Source organism: Embiotoca jacksoni, unplaced genomic scaffold (assembly GCF_022577435.1).
Source record: "Embiotoca jacksoni isolate LCO1_2020_lvr unplaced genomic scaffold, fEmbJac1.0.p SCAF_3, whole genome shotgun sequence".
Lineage (NCBI taxonomy): Eukaryota > Metazoa > Chordata > Actinopteri > Embiotocidae > Embiotoca > Embiotoca jacksoni.
The window spans coordinates 23756724-23778286 of NW_027185381.1; the positions used below are offsets into that span (position 1 = coordinate 23756724).

Consider the following 21563-nt stretch of genomic DNA (forward strand, 5'->3'; position numbering starts at 1 on the left):
CTTGTCGCCAAGACTTCGGGGACACCAGATTTCCACAGGATTCAGAGGGTTGTTTTCTTCAAAAAAAAAAAAAAGTTCAGAACAAAACTGCAGCTACAATCAGGCGTCGCTCCTGGGGACGGCGGAGCCACACAGCTTCCGCTGGGCGTAGTAGCCCAGAACTATGAGCAGCATCTCCGTGGTGCTGCTGAGGGCCACGATGAAGGGCGCCTGCGACGCGAAGTCCGCCTCTAGTCTGCGGAAGGACAGCTGCATGACAGCCAGAGCCAGCAGGCTGTTCTGGACGCCCACCTCGATGCTGACCGTCTTCCTCTGCGGCGGAGCCAGGCCCGCCAGCTTGGCCATGACGGCCCCGACCACCAGGCCCAGCAAAGGCACCGTCACCCCAACCGCCACGATCTGGGGCTTGACGTTGGCCAGGATGGACGCGCCCATTTGGTAGGCCATGAAGATGCCGCCCACGATGAGCACGAAGCTGAAGGGTCGTATGAGCGCCAGCAGGACGCGGGTGAGGGAGGGCAGGCGCAGCTTCACCAGCATGCCCAGCGAGATGGGGATGGCGATGAAGAGGAGGGTGCCCAGGATCTTCACGAACGGCACGTGCAGGGCGGCGTGGACGCCCAGCAGCCGGCCGTACAGAGCCGAGGACAGAGGCATCGCCGCCGCCGCCACCACCGTGGACACCAGCGTCATGGAGATGGCCAGGGTGACGTCTCCCCCGAGCAGCAGGCTGTACAGGTAGCCGCCGCCGCCGCCCGGGGCGGAGCAGGTGATGACCAGACCCAGGGAGAGCGCCGTGGGCAGCGAGGCCAGCCGGGACACACAGTAGGCATACAGTGGCATCACGAGGAACTGACCCAGCACCCCGAGGAGCAGCGGCACAGGGTTCCTCAGCAGACCCCGCAGCACCTCCACCTCCACCTTGCACCCAAAGGCACACTTGTTGACAAAGATGAGGGGCAGCAAGGCAAACAGCACAGGGTTCTCGGAGAAATGGGACAGGCCACCCGACTGGATGAGCCGGGTGGCCGGGTCATCGGTACCAGGCGCCACTCTGATGGCGTAATCTGTCCTCTCCTCAATCAGAACCGGCAACGAGTTCTGGTCCAGGTCGAGCAGCTGGATCTCCAGCTGAGCCCTGCCTGGGAACCCGGAGCGGATGCTGATGATGTAGCTGTCGGCTGCTCCTGCGCGCCCGCTGTCCGTCACGTTGAGGATGGAGAGGACCTCCGGGTCCAGGGAGCGGACTTTCACCGTCTGCTTCCAGCTCTGGCGGCCCTTCCTGCTGCTCGCGGCGCTCCGGTACCGACTGGAGATTACAATCACGCCGTTCTTGTTTTCAGGAAACTCAAATTCCTGCGACGAGCCGTCCCCGATTCGGATGTACCTGCTGCTGCTGCTGCTGCTGTCGGCCGTCAGGTTGGTGTCGTTGCCGCTGTCGACAGTCAGGTTTCCGGTGGCCCACGCCCGGTCTGCTCCGCCGGTAAGAAGGAAGAGACAACAGAATGTAAATAGCGTCCTCATCGTATCGACGGGAAGGGGGGGCGGAGGGGCGCCGCAGAGACACGCTTCTCCCCCCGCCTGGCGGCCTCCCCGGACGGTTACACCGTCGTCGCCCTGCAACACCGGGACGGTGAACTTCTCATTCTAGTCTCCGGTACAAAGGCACAGCGTCGGCAGCCGGCTCCACATCTCTTCTGGTTCCCATTTTCTCGCCGCCGTTATACCGGAACCTAAACATCACCCCGCCCCGTCCTGTCCTGTCGGAGCCCCCCCGGGCTCGACAGCAGCAAGCTCCGGGGAAACGCGCTCGCACGGGTCCGCCTTTTTTTTTTTTTTCGTCTACTCGGTGCTAAGATGGACGTCACGATGAACCGAAGCCTCGCCTCGTCTTCTGGAGTTATTGTCTCCCCGGTTGATGAAAGCTGAGAGCATCGTAGTTCCGCTGCCGTTTGTTTGATGCTCAGAGATTTTTTTATTTTTTTTTTTAAAGCTGGCTCGAACTAAAAAAGCGAGACTTCCGGTTACGAGATGCCAAAATAAAAGGCCTTTATCTCGTTGAGGAAAATTAAGCAAACTTTTTGCTTATCACATTGGCAGATTTTTGTTGTTGTTGTTGTTGCATTAAATTAGTGAATTTCAGGGGTAATATTTTGCGTTACTATTGGTAGTTTTTTTTTTTTTTTTGCAATAATTTTTTTAAAATTTAATTTAAATTGAATCCTAATTGAAAGGGGAAAAGAATCAGCACTAGAAAAACAAAACAAAACAAAAAATCTAATTCATGATTTTTGATAAAAGCTTGAGTTGAGGTTTAACCCAGACATTTTGAAATCTTAACACATAAACATCACACGTTTGATTAAAAACAAACAAACCTAAAAGTAGACTTCACTGCTAGTTGGTGGAAAAATATAATAATTCACCCGCAATTTTTTTTTTTTTTAAATATCAAACAAAAGAATTCAGCAGCTGAATCTAAACATTAAACGAGAGAAATTAGTACTGCTAAGAGCCTACCTTTTTAGTTACAAACATAGCCTATGAAACTCTACAGCTATAAAAAAAAATCTACGGTTTATCTGCTGTTTGCGTTTATTTTTAAAAAAGAAATCCCACTGCTTCCGGTCTCTCGCTGGGTAACTATGACTACCTTGACGTAGCCCGCTATTAATCCAATCGGAGCGGCCCATAGCGTCGGCTCTCCCCCCTCAGACAATAAACAGGGGCGGTCACATGGGAGAGGGAACACCATGATGTGTGTGTGTGTGCGTGTGCGTGCAAGGGATTACCTATGAAACACAAGACACAGCAGGACGTGTATTTCATTTTCCCCAAGCAAAAATAAAATGGTGGAATTTGCTAAGACTGAATACAAAATAAAACAACGTGAGAAATGCAGCACACCACAGGGACGTTTGGTGCTGGAAGACTTGAGGTTAACAGGTCCTCATTATTGTGCGTGCAATTAAATCAAATTGATTTAAAAAAAATATATATATATATATTGAGATAAACAGCTAGGATACATATTTAATGCATAAAACCTTTCATGCGTATGAGCAAACAATGGTGTGTTTTTCTGCTAAATTCAATTCGTATTCATGCATCAGTTCAGCCGATTCATGGTAGACCTATTCAGGTGTCAAGTGCTGCTGAACACAATGGTACGAGAATCAACATAATGGGATGGAAACAGACCCTCTTGCCTTTCCTGTTTTCCCTGATATCTAGTTTCCATTTCGTCCCACCTCTCTCCCTGGCATTGTGCTTGTCATTTCCTGCAAGGCAAATCAATATACAACACAAATTACAAGTTAATATGTTGGTACTCGTATTTATTGTGTGACCACACCGATTACTAAAAGTGAAAATGTCAAAGAGACGTGAAAGAATAACAAAGACAAAAGAGCCAAACAAAAAAAAGGCACAAAACCCCCAAAAATTATACCTAAAACCAACTAAATCAGACCAAAAAAAAAAAAAGATAAACAGATCCTGTTATCGTGTCTCTAATGTTTAGACGATAAACAACGTTTTAAGACACAAACGGTACAGATAGTTGACAAGTGGAATTAATGTAATCGTTTAATATTTGTCCTCAATGTTGCCTTTATCAAATCATGTCACTTAAAGGGGACATTTCAGCCGTCGGTACCTCTATTTATTGTTCAGTGGATGTTCAGCAGGAACACTTGACACAACACACAGTGTGCCCTCCACCATGGTTTTCAATGACTTACTGTAAATATGATGTAAACTGTAAAATATGATGTAAACTGTAAATATGATTTAAACTGTAAAATATGATGTAAACTGTAAATGATGTAAACTGTAAATATGATGTAAACCGTAAAATATTATGTAAACTGTAAATATGATGTAAATGGCAAAATATGATGTAAACTGTAAAATATTATGTAAACTGTAAATATGATGTAAACTGCAAAATACGATGTAAACTGTAAATATGATGTAAACTGTAAAATATGATGTAAACTGTAGATATGATTTAAACTGTAAATACGATGTAAACTGTAAAAATGATGTAAACTGTAAATACGATTTAAATTGTAAATACGATGTACACTGTAAATATGATGTAAACTGTAAATGATGTAAACTGTAAATATGATATACACTGTAAAATATGATGTAACTGTAAATATGATGCAAACTGTAAATATGATGTAAACTGCAAAATACGATGTAAACTGTAAGCATGATGTAAACTGTAAAATGCGATGTAAACTGTAAGCATGATGTAAACTGTAAGCATGATGTAAACTGTAAAATGCGATGTAAACTGTAAGCATGATGTAAACTGTAAATATGATGTAAACTGTAAAATATGATATAAACTGTAAATATGATGTAAACTGTAAATATGATATACACTGTAAAACATGAAGTAAACTGTAAATATGATGTAAACTGTAAATATAATGTAAACTGTAAAATATGATATAAACTGTAAATATGACATACACTGTAAAATATGTAAACTGTAAATATGATGTAAACTGTAAAATATGATATAAACTGTAAATATGATATACACTGTAAAATATGTAAACTAAATATGATATACACTGTAAAATATGAAGTAAACTAAATATGATATACAAAGTAAAATATGATTTAAACTGTAAAATATGATGTAAACTGTAAATATAATGTAAACTATAAAATATGATGTAAACTGTAAATATGGTGTAAACTGTAAAACATTATATAAGCTGTACAATATGATGTAAACTGTAAAACATTATATAAGCTGTAAAATATGATGTAAGCTGTAAAATATGATGTCAATTTTATTGCTCCTCTCTATTGCTGACCTACTGCACACTTTTCACTCTCAGTTTCTGTTTCCTGACCTTTGACCCCCACAGGACTATCCCGTGACACTGATGCAGTATGCTCACCGCACACCCCGAGCCGTTTCCAGTTACAAACCCGCTGCCAAGTAGGCTGGTGCTTATTTGTCAAACACAAACAGGAGACACAACGGGGGAACATGACACCGCCGCTCATCTCCGGACTGTAGCATTAAAAAAAAGAAATAAATAAATAAAAAGGGGGAACTCCGATCTGCCGGCAGAAGGCCCGCCAGCAGCGCTTTTTATAGTAACCGGCTCCCGCTGGGAGTCACTCACATATTTAAAAGCCATTTTCAATTCATAACCTGCAGTTTTTCATTCCCCGGGCGGACGGGTTAGCGAGGTCGCCTCATTGCGAGGCTCATCTCGCTCACTGTTCGGCGGAGTCACTTCCGAGACGGCTTGTTCATCATCTATTGTGTTTTCATGAGTTGTGCGTCCTCCTTCTGTCACCACGGCTAAGTCAGGGCTTCCAGAAAAAGAAAAGGCGGGGGAGTCCTCGGTGGAAACACTCAGCGCACGCCAGGACAACCTGCTGGGGTGATCGCTCCGGCCTGGGCTTTGACATTTTCGAGGAGCGACAGGCAGTTTGTTGTGGGGCTGCCAGGCACGCACATTTTTCCTGCCTGGCATTTGTGCTGCTGCCCTCCCCGGGCCGTCTAATTATTTACCCATGGCATGATAATTTACCTCATGACTTATTTCACAAACAGGAGGAGGGAGACAGCAGGAGAGAAGAGGTGGGTGGGAGATGGGGGGGGGGGGGGGCGTTTTCACATTCATGTGTGAAACCGCCCTCCATCTTGCCACCCCCTCCCCCTTCCCATCCCCCACCTCCTCCCCCCTCTAAGGTCTTCAATGAGAATCTACAGGAGTATTTGGCGGTTGGTGCTGCAGTTTCGTCTGTTTACCCGGAGAACGCTGCAGTCTGTATTTGCACTCTGCTTGAATATTCATAAACCCACGGTTGTGATCTGCCTAGTGTTGCAAATGAGATCATAGGCAGCCACGATGACTAATCCAACAGCATTGTCCTGAAATGCCAAATTAGCACCAGGCCACACAATAGTTCTCCTCCCAGCAGCCGAATATTATAAATACTGCAGATGTGTTGTTGTTTTTTTTTAGCACGACGCTCGCATTACAGGCCTCGATGCTGGACCCTGAATCTGAAGGTTCACGTTCATGTTTTGTAAAACCGCTATGCCACAAGTTCCTGGGACTTACATTTCCCCAAGAACTAACAAGAGGAACTTCCCAAGTGGTGAATGGTGTTCCTGAACCTTCAGAAAGCATCAACCCCCCGCTGCAAACCGGGACTTTCTTGTGTGAGTAAAACCACCCCAGTAATTTAGTACACCTTCAGATTATTTTAGATTTCCCCCAACTCCCAACTCCAGTGATCACATTAACGTTCTCTACTAGCTCACATTTTTATCCATGCAACACTTGTACATAACAGCAAAAATGTGCCGGAAATCCAAATGATTCAGCATTTGGTTTTGTTTTTTTTAACCACAATCGCGCAACGGTTCTGTTGTAACCTCTTGCGTAAAGGTAAACGTGCATCTCGCTGAAAACCTGGGAATTTTTTTTTTTTAATTTTGATTGACTAAATATCTCAGTAAAAAAATCTTGAAGAAATTGCGAATGCGCACGTACTACGGGTCACAAAAACGCTGGTAACTCGAGTGCTGATGTTGCTCGAGCAACGTAACTTTGGAATATTTTCTCACAGAGGTTATAGCTTCCCCGTTCTCCATGCACATCATGCTGCTGCGCTCCGTTTGCGTGCAACAGGAGAAGTCTACGACCTCTTTGATTGCCCTCCGTACGAAGGCTTCGGGCTCAAACGTGCTCGAGTATTCGTCTTTCACGTGGACCCGGTTCATCCGGTGGAGACGCGGGTAAAGGTACCGAATTTCTCTAAAAAGGTTCCCGTTTCCTGCGTTCGACGCACAAGCTACCGACGTCAAACGAAGGACAGCGTCAGAGGGGCAAGATTTTATTTTCACAAGATAAATATACAAAACAAAAAGTGCTGCCGAGACTGCGGAACTCGTATGAATAAACCCTCCCCGTGTTAAAATGGACGAGAAAATGAAAAGATTATCCAGGGGGTGAAGCTGCTCGGTCATAGGTGGAGGTCGGGCTTCTTCTTCCTGCCTGTCTGTCTGTCACCTCCTCAACGAAGTCTGACCAGCGAAACCAGTCAAAGCACTTCACAGGAAAGTCACTGCAGACATCAAAAAACAGAAAACGAGGAAGCCTTTAACTCAAACACATTCAGAAGCTGTTGTACATTTAGTTTTTCTGTCTCTCGGTGTCACCTGCTCGCGATGCAAACCTTCTTCACATCTACACCACCTAAAAGCAAATGTGCAGTTTAAAAAGGCAAATTGGGCTCCGGCATGTCCAATCCATCCCTGCTCTGACTGCACTCCTAAAAACCTGTTGAACGGAAACTGGGTGGAGACGGCTGCGTTATTTCGAGAACGCTGCCCAAAATATCTGAGTGAGTTTTCCGGTGCGGCTCAAATCAAAAACACCCAAAACCCACAAAGGAGATCAGGCTACAGGGCCGGAGATAATAAAATGTCCACCTGTGGCGGCGGATGGCAACCGGAGCCGGCGCTTGCCGCGGTCAGCGTCAATGTGAAGTTGGCTGTTGGCTGGAGAAGGAGACAAAAGCATCTCCGGCTCGTCTGGCGGGAGGAGTGACGGAAAAATTCCTGGTTCTGATCGCCTAGACTACCGACCTTCAGGCACTGGCGGAGGAAGCACCTATGCAAGCAACTGCATCCCGAATAAGGCATTCAAAGCAAAGAAGAAAGAAAAAAAAAGTCTGACTACATGCATGAGAAGTAATCAAAAACAAATCAAGAGTAACAGTAAAGGAAGGAAACGTCATTCACGGGGAAACACAATGATTGTCCTTTTGTTGTTTACAGCATCATAAACTGATGTAGATGGATGACACTGAAGTCTGTTAGTGTTACCTGCATCTATTTTAAACTGATCTTTCTTTCCTGGTAAATGTCAGCGTCTCCGTCCTTCAAACACAATTTAAATCCTTTTCTGGATGAAACAAAAAAAAAAAGCTGCAAAAAAGAAACAAAAACACACCTGCAGCCCGCCGCGGCCCGTAGGACCGCCGGGAGGCCCGTAGGACCGCCGGGAGGCCCGGCTGCCCTCATAATAACTATACCTGCCAATTAAAACTCTTCATCTTGGTCATTTGTAGAATGTGGTTTTGTACAAAGCTTTTACATCCAAAAGCCTGTGATTTGGAGAAAAGGGAGAAAAAAAATAAAAATAAAAAAAAAAGTGACGGTAGACTGAGATCCGATGGGGAGTTAAGAGGAAGATGGAGAAGAGATGGATCGAAACGGGAAGGTGAACCACAGAGACACTCAGGCCTTTCTGGGTATTTCTGGGCTGCTGTGTGTTTGTGTGTATATATTTATAGAGCAGAGGAGAGAGGGGGTGGAGGGGCGCGTGGGTGGTAATCAATAGGCTCATTAAGTCCTCCCGGTAGGAACAGTTCGATAGAAACACACACAGCTCCCGTCGTCGCCGTCGTTAAAACTCATCTGCTTCCAGGCAGCTGTCAGAGGCCGCGTCGCCTCTCCGGCGGGCCGACTTCAGTTCCTCAGAGCCGCCAACCTGTGAACAAAGATCACGAGGTGTTTCAGTGACGTCAACAAAGATGCATTAACAAGGTGAAGTGCATTGAATTACATTTCACGACCGTCCATCTGCCTGCTTTTAAAAGGTGCTTTCACACCCGTCTCGTTTGGGCCGGACCTTCTGACTTCGTCTTTCTCGGTCAAACTGAACCGGGGTTCGGTCACAAAACACTTTTTGGATGGTTCGGACTTTCTGACTAATTACAGGAAATCGAGGGAGACTATTATCACCCATTTAACAAAAGAGGAAGACAAAGAACCAGAAGGGAAGTACATTTTAGCCGGCTGCAGCACAAGAGGAGAGGAGGAGACAAAGTATTGAAAAGTAAAAGACATCAAAAGTAAAAAAAAAAAAAAAAAGAAAAGCACTTACAAAGAATTTCCCGTAAGGACAATAACTGCTGGCAGTAATGCCGTAATAACAACACAACAATGGCAATGACATAAATATGTTGATTCATTTTTTTCCACTGAACAACACATCAGTCACACACCCGTCTGCCAATCAATCAATGTCACCGACGACGGCTTGATGACAACAGTTTGCGGGTTTGTCATTTAAAGTTCTGATGACTGCTCCCAAAAAAATTCCACGTTAAATTAAAACTAACCGGTTCGAAAGTATGGAACGTAAACATAAACCTCGGTTTACTTTCAGGTGTGGCATCGCACAAACTTGTAGCTATTTATAGCTATAATGTTGTCCATTACAGCTATAAATATGCTGTGAACAGGTAACGATTACTTTCACAATTCTTTCTTATTGTTTTGTTGACAAAATGCCAAGAAAATATAAGGAAATTTCCAACAGACCGAGGTGACTGATAAACACTTGTGTTACACAGAAAAGCTTAAACGTAATGAATAATTTTGTCTACAAAAATCGAAAAATTGCCATTATAATTTCCTACAGGCCAAGGTAACATTTTCAAATACACGACGCAATAAGCATCAAATCATTAAATTTGAGATGCTAGAAATATTTGGTCTTGTCTCAAATTGTGTTGTAACAGGAAGTGCATAACTTGAGTGGTGTTGATACCAAGTTCCTGTCACCACGACATTCCTCTACAGAGCGTGTAAACACACCCCCAGGTCACAAGAAAAAAGCTGAAATAAAACCATTTATTTATATCTTGTGCTCGTGAAAAAAGGATCGTTATCTGATTTAATTTATTTAAATTTACAAGTATCGGGCTTTTGAGAGACCAAGAAATCCCAAATCCTGAAGAAAAAGGTTTTTTGCAGGCTCGTTAAGTATGACAACATGCTCGCTTTCCCAAAAAACAAACAACCCTTAAGGACGCTCTGATCACATATAATTATTCTGCATATTAAATCAGTAGAAATCATTATGAATTTACAGCCGGCGTCTCACTCTAACCTAAATCTTCTTTAAGCTGCCCATTTCTCTCAACATGGGACAAGAACAGCACGTTTCCTCCTGACAGCGTGTTTGCTGCCAGAAAGCCGCTCGTAACGAGATAACGGCACCTTCATGCCTTTGTAACACCTGCTTAATGAGCGGCTGACAGGCTGGCATGTGAAAGCTGCTTCCTGTCCTAATTATGCTTTTCTAGAAATAACTCGTGGTTCAGATGCAAAGATCACCACAGCAGCACACCGGTCATTCGTCACCGTCACTTTAAAAAAAAAAAAATAAAAAAAAGCTCTTCATGCACTGAGAAAAATGTTTGTTTGGGATTTAAACCATCAGAAAATAGACAGACAGTGATCTTCGAAAAGTGTCTCTCTGTGTCCAATCCACAGTCTAAAACCAAAACATATTCACGGTGAGATAAAGCAGTGATTCTTAACACCTGAGAAGCTGCAACCTTTGATAATTAGCCAATAATTGTAAGAGTCACTGATCAAGAGCCAGAAATATATTCATCCAATTTGCAACATCATGAAAACTACTGAAGAAATTCTTAAAAATTGAATTCAACCGATTGTTTGGTTCATTTAACTACCTGCTTTTTTCTTTACATTTTCCAGCATTATTGTCCATCTACAGACCAAAACTTGAATTACTAAAACCTAGAAAGTATTCCGTCTTTCTCTCTTTGATTTAAATGTTCTGCGCAGTAATTTTAAAAGGACACTTCCGGTCAATTTATCATTATTTTTAGCTTTTAATCTATTTTCTACATTTCTATTATCTCTATCGTCTTGCGTGCATTGGTCTCAAAGTGTTATTTAAATTATCTTTTTTTTTTGTTTTTTTTAACTAGTTTTTCTTCACAGTGTTTACATTGTGTAAAGGGTAGTAACAGCCTCGGTGGTGGTGCTTTTCTTTTCTTAGCCGTGCACATCCAGCTGTAGTTACTGGGGAAAGGTGTAAAGTTTTAATGAGGGAAACTATTTCTGAATCATGTTTTGTTTTGAGGAAAAAATAAATAAATCAATTGAAACCGTGGAGAAAAAAAAACAAAACTCTGAGATTCAGTTTCTATTCTGAGCTGTAACCCTGCAGTTACAGAGCAGCATATTAAGTACAGACGCTCGTCCTTACCGTCGAGACAGCAGGTCCTCCTTCTCCTGGACCCGGGAGCTCTCCGCACCCACTGACGTAGCTCCGGCAGGCAGCTGGCTGAGCTGGTCCATCACCTCCAGGCCGCTCTCCTCTGCTATCTGGTGGATCAGGTTGTCCACCTGCTCCTGAGGCGTGGTCAGCGTCATTGCTGAGCTCATTGAGTCCTCCATCACCTGGTGCAGGAGAACAGAGAGAGAGAGAGAGAGAGAGGTTAGAGTTATTTTTCATATGTCCTTATCAGCCCTGGTGTTTGTAAAACATTCAAATCATTTGTACTACAAGCACAGAAGCACACAGGCTGCCGCAACTCACTGAGGTGTGGACGTCCAGGTTCTGGACTTGGGTTTCAAACTTGTCCATGACTGCAGAGACCTTCTGGAGGTCCATGGCGCTCAGAGCTTTGTCCAGAGCTTTGGTTACCTGGCCCATGTTTTTAGTCACCTGATGGAAAAAGTGAGACACATTTATAACATATAAATAGTTGGTAGCATTATTTTTCCTTTATTTTAAACATACAGAGCTGTTTTTAAATGGAGAGCAGCGCGTGTCCTGGTGACCTGACTGGAAACTTACTGCCTTCATGGTGACAGCTGTCTGGACTTTAGAGGCCACGGCGTCGACTCGTGACGCCATGCGCAGCCAATTGAGGCCTTCATTTTTTTTCCGGATGGCGTTCTCTCCATAAACTCTGGCGCACTCCACATTTTTCTGTTGCAAAGCCTGTTGCAGGGACAAAGACGCTGTTAATGCTCTTCACCAGTCATTTAATCCTCCAAGTGGACGTGCACACAGTGTGGATACATATTCAGACATACAGGCGCAATACTGCTTCATGTTTAGTCTTAACGTTGTACAAAAGGCTCAGATGGATTCTTATCAATACAGACAAAAAAATGTCTGCAACTAATGATGTTGTTTCACTTTGGAGTTATTCGTAGATTAATTTCACTTTTACTGAGATAAAAAAAAAAAAAAACTAAAAAAAACACATTACAAAGCCCCATTAAATATTACCAGATCCCAGATTGGATTATACTTGAATTATTATCATTTTATTACAAAACAACAGAAGCAATTGTAAGCATATACTATCACATACTTGTAGCTTATAAATTACAGTTACAGATAGAGTCAAAAGCAGCTACTGGTTGTGTGTGTGTGTGTGTGTGTGTGTGTGTGTGTGTGTGTGTGTGTGTGTGTGGACTACAAGTACTTAGTGCTGTTAGTATTTGTTTTCTTTTTGAATTTACTTGTATTTTTTGTGTTGTACTTTGGTGCTGCATTAAACATTGTCCACCTCTCACAGATGACTGAAAACTAATGAAAACAAAGTGCAGTTCACATAAAGCTAACAGCAACAATATGAATCAGAATCGATAAGCAGGAAGAAAACAAACAGCAGCAGCATCACATCAGACTTCCATCCCTCCTCATTTAAAATGCATGAGATGTTAAGCAGAATGACAAGTGAAGACTATCATGACTCAACAGGAAAAAAATGTCTGTTGAGTGCGATAATAAGGGCTCGGTTGTGACACAGCTCCGTGAGTTTAACTGTCTGAACATCACTTCTGTAATCTCTAAACCAAACATGTGTTTAAAACAGGAACAGAGTTGGCCAATGACCGATGGTGTAGCTCTAAAAACATGGAGCCATTCAGGAAATAGTGAGACATCACTTTCCACCCAGCCACTCCTTGGTCAGAGCTAAACTTGCACTGCCCCCTGCTGACTCATGTGTGCCACTAACAAGACTCATCTGACCAGTAAAATCTAAGACTATAGATGTACTGTTTATAAAAATTTAAAGTAAAATAATCTAAATATGGAGCCCTAAAAGTACCAAAAGGTTGTGAAAGGACTTCTAGCGAATATATGTGAATTTTCTGGATGAGACAAGAGTCCAAAAAATTCATTAGAAACATTTTTTGGATTAGAAGGAAAAGATAAAAGCTACAAAACTGCTCTCAGTGAGCACTTTATTAGGAGCACCACACAAATATTGTGTCTTATTCTCACAACCCAACTCAGTTCTTGGTGTCATGGACTCCACAGATGTTGGAAACCTTCCTCAGATATTCTGCTCCATGTCGACCTGATTCAAAGTCATATCATTTCTGCAGATTTGATACGGGTTTCAAATCAGGTGACTTTGGAGTCTCCTGAAGTCCACTGAACGCACCATCATTCTGACGCAGGGTTCAAACTCACATGTCGAGCGTCAAATTTCCTGACTTTCACTGACTAAAATATTCCATGAATTATAATAAACAGAAAAACAGGCGGTGCTGCTTTACTCTTAGCCTTTCTGTCTTCTATTTTTCATCATCCAGTCTTTGAAGTCATCATTTTGTAGACAAAGCTCTTAAAATTTACATTTTCCTGGCATGTTTGCCATCCTTGACAAACACAAAAGGAGATAAAACCACTCAAAACATCTGAAATAAAGCAATTAAAAAAAAAATAATAAAAAAAAGACTACACGGAAAATATTATATTTTGATAAAATGCAACTAAAATTGAAAGATGCAAAAACAAATTCCCTGATATTCCATGACGTGGCTAAAAAAAAAATGAAAAACAGTTTTAGAAACTCCCTGATATTCCATGAACCCTGTTAATGACAGCTGGCCATTCAATAAACAGGTAATCAGGGTTGTTGTTGTCATCCAGCAACAAATTCCCACACAAGAAACACTTGCACTTCCTGATTCAAAGACTCTGTCATCGATCAGAATTGAAAATAACAATTGACTGAGAAAATAAAGACTTCCGGGCGTAGCCCTACCGAGCCACACCTAAACCTTTCTGAGTGAGTACAAATGCAAAGCAGCACAGTTTAGCAGGTTAAACAAATACAGATAAAGGGATGATTGGTAGGAATGTGATAACAAGCCTGGATGTTTTAAATTCTTCACTTTCGTTAAACAGAACAATTAATGAGCCAGAGAAGCTGCTGCTGTAATAGTTTCTCTGATTGTTTTTATGCACATTTCCCTCAATTTAGATGCATTTTGATTGAATCAGAGAGATGGCAATGGAAATACAGAAAGAAAATAGTGACAGCAGATAAGACGGACAATACAGAGCACTGCGGGACCATTCAGTTACCCTGTCCTCTCACTACTGGTGTCCCTCAAGGCTCCGTCCTGGGTCCCCTCCTCTTCTCTCTGTACACCGACTCTCTCGGCTCTGTCATTCACTCGCATGGCTTTTCCTACCACAGCTATGCAGATGACACCTAACTGATCCTCTCTTTTCCCCGATCTGAAACACAGGTAGCAGCACGAATCTCTGCCTGTCTGACTGACATCTCTCAATGGATGTCCTCACACCACCTGAAAATCAACCTCGACAAGACTGAACTACTCTTCCTTCCGGGGAAAGACTCTCCCACCCTCGACCTGACGACTACCTTGGACAACTCTGTGTTATCGCCGACCCTGACTGCTAAGAACCTCGGAGACACTCGACAGTCAACTCTCTCTTTCTGCCAACATCACTGCAACGACGCGTTCCTGTAGATACATGCTGCACAACATCAGGAGAATACGTCCTCTTCTGGTCCAGGCTCTGGTCATCTCACATCTGGACTACTGTAACTCCCTCCTGGCAGGTCTACCTGTTAGTGCCATCCGTCCTCTGCAGCTCATCCAGAATGCAGCAGCTCGACTGGTCTTTAACCTCCTAAATACACTCCCACTACTCCACTTCGCTCCTCCGCTCCCTTCACTGGTTACCAGTAGCTGCCCGCATCCGTTTCCAAACATTGGTACTTGCGTACCATGCTGTGAACAGATCGGGTCCAGTCTACATCCAGGACATGGTCCAACTTTACATCCCAGCCCGCTCCCTCCGCTCTGCTTCCACCAATCGGCTTGTTGCTACTCACTGAGCTAAACACTCTACAAAATCACGACTGTTTTCTGTCCTGGATCCTAAATGGTGCAATGAGCTCCCCACCGACATCAGGACAGCAGAAACTCTGTACATCTTCCGCTGCAAACTAAAAACACACCTCTTCCGACTTTACCTTGAATAGTAGAACTTTAGTAGCACTTAAAATGGCACTTACTGATGGCACTTTGTAGTTTGGCTTTCTTGAAGAAATTGTATTTTCTTGATTCCTGTTGTTCTGGGTTTTGTACCCTCATGGTTGAAATGCACTTATTGTAAGTTGCTTTGGATAAAAGCGTCAGATAAATTAAATGTAATGTAACAACACAGCAGTTTGGCCTGAAGCTCAGTGTCAGTCGGCTCACCTTCTTGACTTTGGCCCGCTCCTTCTCAGACTCCTTCTCTGCCTTCTTGGCCAGTCTCTCGAGCTGCTTGGAAGTAAACTGCGATCCAAAGAGACAACATTTTTTTAATTTTTTTATAAATAAGCCACTTTAAATTGTCCAGCTCATATGGATTTAACATTTTCAGATGGACATACCTTTAACTGGAAGAGTGTTTCTGCGGACAGACAGTGAGAGACGGAGTTAGAAGTGTGCAGCCTAAGCAGTGTAATGTCAAGATTATTTATCAATTACATAGAAATATACTTTACATACAGTGTGTGGGCAAATTATAGATAGATAGTTACTTTATTAATCCCCAAGGGGACATTTTTTTCTCTATAATATATATTAATTATATATTTTCATTCTGATAGGCTGTGTTCACCAAAATAATACTTTTTAAAGAGCTGTTTATAGCCACATTAATTCCCTTTTTCACAGTTGTTTCAGTGAGAAACTGAAAGAAAAGCAATTGGAACAATGGGCTCACGCTTATCAGCTAATCTTATTGTCTTGCGACAGGCAGCAAAAAGAAATGCATTCAGGACTAAAACCTTCAAAAGGGTTCATGTGAAGGACCTGAATTCAGCGTTTATTAAGACTTTTCCAGACTTGTAGAAACCCTGGTTTGCAGTCTTTCTTTCTTTCTTTTTTTTTGTTTTTGTTTGAAGGTGAGAAAACAACTATAATAGATTATATTATAGAGGCATCATTTACTTCTGGCAAATGAGTGTTTCTACAGGCAGGTGAAAAAAAAATATATATATCTATCCCTAAACCCTGACACCTGTTTTTTTTTTTTTGTTTTTTTTGTGGTTGATATCCAGATTAAAAGAGTATTGTGCACATTTAATATGATGCCATGTGATTTTGTGGAAGTGTCCTGACTGGAGATGTGTGAAAATGCACAAATATTAAGCTACGAACAAAACAGAGAACAACTGATAACGGTTATGAGTAAACACTGAAACACTATCGACTCGCAGTTTATTATTATATTTACATATAGTTCATTTAAAATGTCCCTAAAAATGTAATCAAGGTGACGACAAATACAAATAATAATTTTTCCAGTGTATTTTTTTTTTCCCAGTTAAAACGTGTCACGTTTGTGTATGAATGAAAATATGAGGACGTGCGATTAACGCTGTAAGACGAAGTGACAAACGAAGGAGCTGGAAAATGAAAACAGGTCTGACAGCGAGCTCAGCTAGCCACACACCCGAGCTAACGCGCTAATTTTGGCTATCTTACGTTAAATCGGAGAAATAGCTGGAAAAACAGAGGCTGAGTCCATTCAGACGGTGTTACAACACGCCTTACCGTCCATGTCAACGCGAGTACGATGCCAAAGCGATCACAGAAAATGTAGTTTTCAGCTCCTTAACAAAGCGAGTCTCGATTTGTTTTTGACACAACCGTGTCTCTTCCGGGTCCAAAAATAGTCACGTGACTGGAATTCTTCTTCTTCTTCTTCTTCTTCCCCGCCTCATTCTTCGCATGTTACGTCACATATCTCCTTCCTCTGAAACACCGCCATCTACTGTCGGTTCCCGGGTGAACGCGTACATCGTTTGCAACAAATTTACAGCTATTTTCGTAAATATGATTTGTGAAATTATTACAAAACGGCTTTAATGGGGGTAATAATTGGAATCTATAAAGAATTTGCTTGAGATTCCTCATGTTTTTAAGATTTACTGTTTGTTATCAGTACATCGTATCTTTATTATTATTTTTTTATTATTTATTTATATTTATTATTATTATTACATGTTGTACATTAAAAAAAAAGAAGAATCGAATTAAAATTTTTCAAAATGTTAATAAATATGGGCTAAAAAAAAAAAAAAGGGGGGGCTCACGTTGCAGATAAATCAAGGGCTCAAAGCGCAATTTACTGTGTCCATGGCAACCGCAATATACTGTACTTCCTGTTTCTTTGTTAAAGTTTGAATTCAATTAATTATTATTATTATTTTTTTAAATATTCTGAAGATGCTGAAAAATAGAATTATTCTCAAGGTATTTTCCGAATCCTTAAAGACTTCTAAAATATATTGATTAAAAAAAAAAAAATTAATAAAAAAAAAATTATCCCGCCTTGATAATAATAATAATAAAAAAAACGTTTTCTTTTGAAAGTCGTCCCGGGTTACAGATAGCGGAGTCCAGGGACGGACAGCTGACTTGGCACGGTAAAAAAAAAAAAAAAAGGGAACCGGGTCTTTTTTTTAAAAGCTGTTGTTTGTTTTCAGTCAGCATCAACAAACATGTGTGTTTTGTTGAAGATGTTTAGTGGTGGAGAAAAGGTGACGAAGACGCTCCGGGTGGTGCAGAGAGAGTCGCTGCCGGGAGAAGACGCGCTGATGAGAAAGAAAGAATATCTGAAGACAAAAATCAGCCAGGAACTTCTGTTTGCCAAGAAAAACAGCATCAGAAACAAACACGGTGAGACGGTTTCGTAGAAAAGTTCATTTATTTATTAAACATTGAAAAAAATACACGTCGCTAAGTGATAAATAAATACAAATTTAAAAAAAAAAAAAAAAAGCTAAATGACTGCTGCTGTGAATGGACTTGAAACACATTAATAAATGCAATTTATAAACAGTAGAAATAGAAAGTCAAAGTAGATAATGGTTGAAATAGTTCATGTAGATACATTTATGAAAGTCAGTAAAGCTAAAAGTAACAAATAAATGGTCAAACTTGATATGTTGAGTTATAAATAAGAGATAAAATAGCTAAAAGTAGTGGATAAGTATTATGTAATCTACACTATATAATATAAAATATAATATATATACTGTATATGTATATTATTGAACTCAACATTTTTTTTTTCAAATTTATGTTCACAAATTTGTTGAAATCCATATTTGAGAGCACTTCATGTTTCGCCAAGATAGAAAAAAAACCATCAAATTAAACAGTATGATGCTGCTCAGGTGTGCCGTGGGACAATAAAAAGTCAATAACAAGAACCATCTCGAGATCTTCTAACACGTCTGAGTAAAGTCAAGTTTGGTCCTTTCGTCTCAGCGGCTCTGCGGGCGCTGGGAAGAAAGAAGCTGTACGAGAAACACCTGAAGTTCATGGACTGTGCTGTGGAGGCCATGAGATCTGCTCACCAGCACATGTGAGTAGGGCTGCCGGGATCGGGACATTTTAGTTTGTTATTATAGTTTAATAACAGACCTTATAAAAGAATAATAGCCATTTATTAAGCGTTGAAAATTCGAACATTAAATGACATTTTTTTTGGCTTCGTAAACAACAAATGCGCAGAGCAGATATGACATAAATATCAACTTTAATATAGCTATTACTGAAATGTACAAAAAGAATGATCGGTACCAGTTGTCTCTATAAATATGGTCTTGTTGTGGCACTAACTGTCCACTCAGGTGCCAGTAAACCCCAGGAGAAGATGTCATACGTTGTTATGATATATAACACAGCTCGTGAATATAATTACGTAGATTTACGTAGAACTTTCTGCTGGCTGTTGCAGAGAAATCCTCCAGAAGGTGAAGGACCTGATGAAGGACATTACGGAGGAGCAGGATGTGATTCAAGAGATGTCCGACACGCTCTACACATCGATGAGCCTGGAAGTGGAATTCGATGAGGTAGAATGTGATTTTGATTTATTTTCAGAGCATTTTAGTTTATTTGCAATGAATTGTCCAAAAAAAAAAAAGCGTTGCATCACAGACTCGCCAGACTTTGGAGTATCTGTGGTGAGATCTGTGTTTCCTCTCAGGACGAGCTGCTGGCGGAGTTGGAGAAGCTGGAGAAGCTTCTGAGCGACAGCCTTTTCGAGAAGGACGCAGCGGAGGACAGAGTCTCTCATCCCAAAGTCTTCTCCAAAGCACCACCTTCCCATCCGGGTAAGAGCTTCGGGGTCGTCCCGGGTCACGTTCACAAGAGGCCGGCAGCGTCAGTAACCGGACATGTTAACTTCCTTTTAAAGCAAGAAGCTGATAATAACATAAAAAAAAAAAAAAAATCATGCAAATCGCTCACAATTTATTTAAATTTTTTTCTCCCCCCCGAAAGCCAAGATGGAGGAAGACGAGATCGAAGATGATTTAGAGCATCTTCGGCGTTGGGTGAACGAGCCGTGACAAACACACCATCGGACACGACACGCCGGCGCAGGATGGAATAAATCGGCAGCAGTTATACATGATTGTTCGTGAGTTGTTTTATTGTTTGTGAGGACATTTGACCGTCTTCTCTCCACAGGTGAAGTCGGTGAAAGCTCCTCGTTTACTGCGCGAGATGTCACAGAAACCGCAGTATTCACGTTATGAGCTCTTTACGACAGCATCATCATAATGACGCTGTAATAATGGCGCTCTCAACGTCCCCTGAACGACCTTGTGACGTCATCTAAACTAGGCGGCTCTCAGTACAAACTTGTCCTTTTTACACGGTCTTTGCTTTGGCTGCGTGTTTCGCCTTCGTCCTGTTGGCGTTCCTCTTCTGAGAGTTATTGTTTTGAATCGTTTTTCATATCGTAAAAATAAAAACATGCATACGACACCTTAGGCAGGCAGTGATTTGCGCTCATGAGATTTGAACGACCCGAGTGTACGTTACCGTGCGGCAGTTTGTTCGTTTTCGTACTGAAGTGAGAGTGCATTCGTCTTATCCCCGTGTGACTCTCAAATCCGGGATCCCTTCCTGCTGCTGTGAGCAACTGCATGGGATTAGTGTCCCAGACAAGAGGCAGTGACGGCGGTGGGAGGAAGACGATTGTCAAAAGCTGTAGACAAACGCTGGCGAGCGCAGGCTGGACGGGACAGACGGGGCGATGTAAGCATCACGAATGTGGACGCGTACGAGCTGTGCAGCAGCTGACTGAAGCCTGATGGGTTCTGGACCGAGCCAGGAAGACTCAGGTGAGGATGAGACATACGTGAAAACTATAATCAACCATACCGGCGTTCTCGTCGGCAAGACGGATAAGGCTGATTTCTGTTGGCGGCTGCTTCAGCAATCGGTAATCAATTTTGTTCTGAGGTTCTCCACAATGTTCTGTTTTGTGTTTGTCCGAATGTGCCGGAGGTGTTTCTGTACGTGAAGCGTTGACTTTATTCATGCATTATTTAAATGATGCAGACAAAGCCCTAACACTCTTAACAACTTAGCCAAATCCAATTTAAAAAAAGTGCTGGTGCTCCTCGTACTGTACAAACACACACACACACACACACAGACACTGAGGTCAGTTCAGGCCATTCACTGTCCAGGAAGAAGTACCAACAAGCAACAACCGGAGGGACAGTGAATGACCTAGACACACACACACACACACACACACACACTGCTGGGTCATATCCTCTATTCAGCAGCTATCTGTCATGTGCAGGTCAGTTCAGGCCAATGACTGTCCAGGAAGAAGTACCAACATGCCACAACCTGAGGGACAGTGAGGGACTCTCCCTGTCGGCTTTAGAGAACAACGTCCCGTCGCAGCCCAACCAAGAGCCCTGTACAGCCTCTCGTCGTCCACCCATCATCCTCATCACGTGTCCGTCACAAGAGGACATCCACGCCGCGCAGTCGTCCAACATCACCATCGCCGAAGCCTTACAAGAGCGGCGGCCCGCGTCCACGCCGTTTGTCGTGGGGAAGAAGTTCGTAGGCAGACAGTGACTCCCAGTGTCAGCCGAGGTAAACGGAGAGAGGAGAGAGGAAGGATTTGTTTACAGAGACAACGGTGGGTAAATTGTACTTGATTAAAAAGTTTGTCATAATGCAAAACGTTCGTGGCGTCATGTTCTACTGTTATTTTGAGGGATTCATTAGTGAGCAGCTTTTAAATGCTACATCTTGTCCAGGTTTTTATTTGTGCCTGGAAATCCTTTCAGGTTTAACACCAAAGTTCCCCCTTGCTCACGGACACATTATGAAATAGGACCACTTTTGTCACTTTTTTTTTTTAAATGTCTCTTGGCAGTCCTTTTGTCTCTTTTAGCAATAGTTTCTGTGTCATGTTGTACTCGTTTGCCTTCATTTGTCATTTGTGTTGGGTTTTGAAACTCTCTGCAGATGATTTGTGTTGTTGTAGTCATTTTGCGTCTCTGTGCAGTAATTTTTTAATGTCTCTTTGCAGTCGTTTTGTCTCCTATTGTAATAGTTTTGTGTCTCTTCGCGG

At 42.4% G+C, this 21563-nt stretch overlaps 3 protein-coding genes across 4 annotated transcripts in view; 1 reads left to right on the top strand and 2 right to left on the bottom strand.

Moving 5' to 3' along the window:
- The window catches only part of slc10a3 (solute carrier family 10 member 3), a 2505-nt gene extending 510 nt beyond the window's left edge, over positions 1 to 1995 (bottom strand). The window contains exon 1 of the mRNA XM_069162118.1: positions 1 to 1995. This exon is cut by the window's left edge and continues 510 nt beyond it. Within this exon, the coding sequence (XP_069018219.1) occupies positions 100 to 1524 (1425 nt within the window). The 5' untranslated portion in view covers positions 1525 to 1995 and the 3' untranslated portion in view covers positions 1 to 99.
- Positions 1996 to 6875: 4880 nt separating this feature from the next.
- Positions 6876 to 16821, bottom strand: chmp1a (charged multivesicular body protein 1A). Of its 2 annotated transcripts, XR_011178907.1 has the most exons (8): positions 16715 to 16821; positions 15547 to 15566; positions 15371 to 15448; positions 11682 to 11828; positions 11421 to 11549; positions 11088 to 11281; positions 7487 to 8549; positions 6876 to 7119 (listed from the first exon to the last, which is right to left on the bottom strand). XR_011178907.1 is itself a non-coding variant. In XM_069162119.1 (7 exons), the coding sequence occupies exons 1-7, from the start codon at positions 16719 to 16721 to the stop codon at positions 8528 to 8530; spliced, it is 597 nt and encodes a 198-aa protein (XP_069018220.1). In that variant the 5' UTR covers positions 16722 to 16821; the 3' UTR covers positions 6876 to 8527. The 2 variants fall into 2 exon arrangements, 1 of the variants encoding a protein (XP_069018220.1); XM_069162119.1 differs by having other exon boundaries at positions 6876 to 8549.
- An 861-nt stretch (positions 16822 to 17682) lies between these two features.
- On the top strand, positions 17683 to 19524 carry LOC138205990 (charged multivesicular body protein 4b-like). The gene is made up of 5 exons (XM_069162398.1): positions 17683 to 17842; positions 18437 to 18533; positions 18909 to 19026; positions 19161 to 19287; positions 19457 to 19524. Exons 1-5 carry the CDS (start codon positions 17683 to 17685, stop codon positions 19522 to 19524), a joined length of 570 nt encoding a protein of 189 aa, XP_069018499.1.
- Positions 19525 to 21563: the final 2039 nt, after the last annotated feature.